This window comes from Haliaeetus leucocephalus, unplaced genomic scaffold (assembly GCF_000737465.1).
Source record: "Haliaeetus leucocephalus isolate CR32 unplaced genomic scaffold, Haliaeetus_leucocephalus-4.0 Scaffold339, whole genome shotgun sequence".
Taxonomy (NCBI): Eukaryota; Metazoa; Chordata; class Aves; order Accipitriformes; family Accipitridae; genus Haliaeetus; species Haliaeetus leucocephalus.
Genome location: NW_010972775.1, coordinates 13,713,939 through 13,716,601, shown reverse-complemented (window position 1 = coordinate 13,716,601; position 2,663 = coordinate 13,713,939). Strand labels below are relative to the sequence as shown.

At 59.9% G+C, this 2,663-nt stretch overlaps 1 protein-coding gene across 1 annotated transcript in view; it reads right to left on the bottom strand.

Moving 5' to 3' along the window:
• MEX3B (mex-3 RNA binding family member B) overlaps positions 1–1,989 on the bottom strand; it is a 4,380-nt gene extending 2,391 nt beyond the window's left edge. Inside the window, exons 1-2 of the mRNA XM_010572291.1 lie at positions 1,716–1,989; positions 18–765 (exon numbers count right to left, since the gene is read on the bottom strand). Of these exons, the coding sequence (XP_010570593.1) occupies positions 18–765; positions 1,716–1,989 (1,022 nt within the window). The remainder of the gene's footprint in view (positions 1–17; positions 766–1,715) is intronic.
• Between the last annotated feature and the right edge of the window lie 674 nt (positions 1,990–2,663).

Sequence of the window (2,663 nt, the reverse complement as noted above, 5' to 3'; positions counted from 1 at the left end):
CGCCGCCCCCGCCGTACACGTAGCCGTTGGCGCTGTTGTTGTTGTTGTTGCCGTTGTGGGTGAAGCTCAGCGCCGGGCTCGGGGGGCTGTAGTCGGCCAGGCGGGCGCCGCCGCCCCCCCCCGTGCCGCCCCCGAAGTAGGAGTCGGTGGAGGCGCTGCCCAGCGAGCTGGAGCTGTCGTTGCGGTAGTTGCAGAAGGGCTTGCGGCCCGGGGTGGGCGTGATGCTGGGCGGCGTGGGCTTGCTCCACAGGCTGCCCGTGCCGTTCAGCTCGAAGCCCACGTCCGTGCCGTTGGCGTGGAAGTCGTTCTCGTCCGTCAGCTCGATGATGCCGCCGGTGCGCATGGCGATGTGCGCCTCGATCTCCTCCCGGGCCCGGTCCACGTTCTCGGGCATGCCCGTCACCTCGAAGACCGGCTCCTTGTCCCGGCTCGGGGTCACGATGTAGGTGTGCGTCTGCTGCTGGATGCGCTTGATGGTGGCCCCCTTGGGCCCCACGACCAAGCCCACCACGCGATAAGGCACCCGCACCTGGATGGTGGTTTGGCCGGGCAGGTTCGGGGGGCCGGGAACGGTGCCGTTCAGGGCCGTGTTCTTGTTCCGCGAGGCTCGGATCATGGAGAAGTGCTCGGCCGCCGAGATGATCTCCCTGCGGGCCATGGCCACATCTTCCTTTCTGCCCGTCACAACAAAGAGCGGCTCCTCCCCGCGAACCGGGGTCTTGATGTAGGTGTTGGTCTTTGCCCGCAGAGCTTTGATTTTACAACCTGGGAACGAGATGCGGGAGATGGAGGGCGAAGGGGAGGGGAAGGCGGGGGGGGACGGGACGGGACACGACAACCGGTTACAACCCATTATTTGGGTGCAGCTAGGGAGGGGGAAAAAAACACACCCACCCGAAACACGTTGCCCCCTACCCCGGGTCATCGCTGGCATCTCGTCCAGGAGCCCCAGTCACGGTGTAAAGTAATGTCAGCCCACAGCCCTGGCACACACCCAAAGGCATCGCAAGTGGCCACTGACACCTCTGCCATGCAAACTGCCCCAAAACTACCAACGTGCACTTCACAGGGACGGTGACAAAAAAAAAGGAGCGTGCAGAAAAACTGCACAACCAGGAGGAAAAAAAAAAAAAAAAAAAAAAAAAAAAATGCAAGCAGCCTTAACAAATATCAACACACCCGCCAGTCCACATTCCTGCTCAGCACTTTCCTTTCGGAAAAATAAAATCAGTTCTTAAGAAGGTGAGGAGCAGCGGCTGTACCAAATGAGCCACATTCCCCACTGCGGATGCTTTATTCCAATCCCATTGTTCCACTTCCCCACTCCATTTCTCTTCCTTAAAAATAATCCACGATTTCTAACTTTGGGGGCACAAAGAAACCCCCCCAAGCACCGAGGCTCCCATTTTCTTCCCGTTTCCTCTTGCAAATCTAACTTTTGCAGCCGGAGGAAAGGAGGGATTTTTTATTATTTTCGTGATTCCCCCCCCCCCTCCCTCCCAGCAGCTGAAAGTGCATCTCGAAAGCGATGCATAGCGCTCCTCGGAAACATCACGTCTGCTGCACTTTCTTTGTCCGGGGGAAGCCGGCAGCGGCCACCGCCGTACGGCTGCAGTTTTCACGGGAATGGCCAGTGTCGCATCTGAGCCGCACGGCCGGCAGCGCGGAGGGGAGACCCGCTCACCCACACCCCCTCGCATGCAGCAGTCACCCACCTTGTCTCCCCACTATCTCAGCGACATGCTCCGAGCTGGGCACCGGGACGCATTCGGTCATGTTCACGCTCTTTTTCCGAGGCTCGCTGTCGTAAATGGAGCCCGTCTCGTCGTTGTCCAGCCCCAGCAGGGAGAGCTGATCCAGGGCGATCTGAAGGGCTCTTTGGTCATCCAGGGTCTCTCCCCCTCCACCACCGCCGCCGCCGCCGCCGCCGCCGCCGCCGCCGCCGCCGCTCCCGTTCCTCTCCATGTCTGCAAAAAGCGAGCTGGGCATAGTCCCCGTGTGTGGTGCACCCTCCTCCTGCACTCGGCTCAGTAGTAAAAGATCAGACACAAAGGAAAACCCAAGGCAGATGGCCAGCAGGAGAGAAGGAGAGGGAGGGTGGGCGACTGCTGGAGACCGGGGAGTTGTTGCCTTTTGCTTGTATATTTTGTATCTTTTTTGCTTTTTTTTTTTTTTCCTCCTCTCAGTGCAATCCGGTTTATAAGATGTTCTCAGGACCCCCCCCGCGACTCCCCCCCCGAGGTTTTTTGGTCGGTTGTTGTTTTTTTTTTTTCTTTCCTTTTTTTTTTTTTTTTTTTTTTTTGTCGGCTGGGGGTGGGGTGGGGGGGTGGGAAGAGGATAGCGAGAGGAGCTCCGATGGCTTCCCCCCCTCGAGTTCCTCGCCGGCCACAATGCCAAGCGACGGCAGCGTTTCTTTAAGGAGCCCCTCCCAGGCTCCACTCCACTCACTCAGCGTTTTTTTTTCCTCCTCTCCCCTCCTCTGTCTGAGGCACTGCTGCAGCCAGACGGCTCTGGAGAGGCGGGCGGAGGCAGGCAGGCAGGCAGGCAGGCAGGGAGGGAGGGAAGGAGGGAAGGGAAGGGAAGGGAAAGGGAAAGGGGGGCCGCGCCGGGCGCCGCAGCGTAAGCGCCGATCCCTGACAGCCCCGCGCCGCCGCCGCCATCGC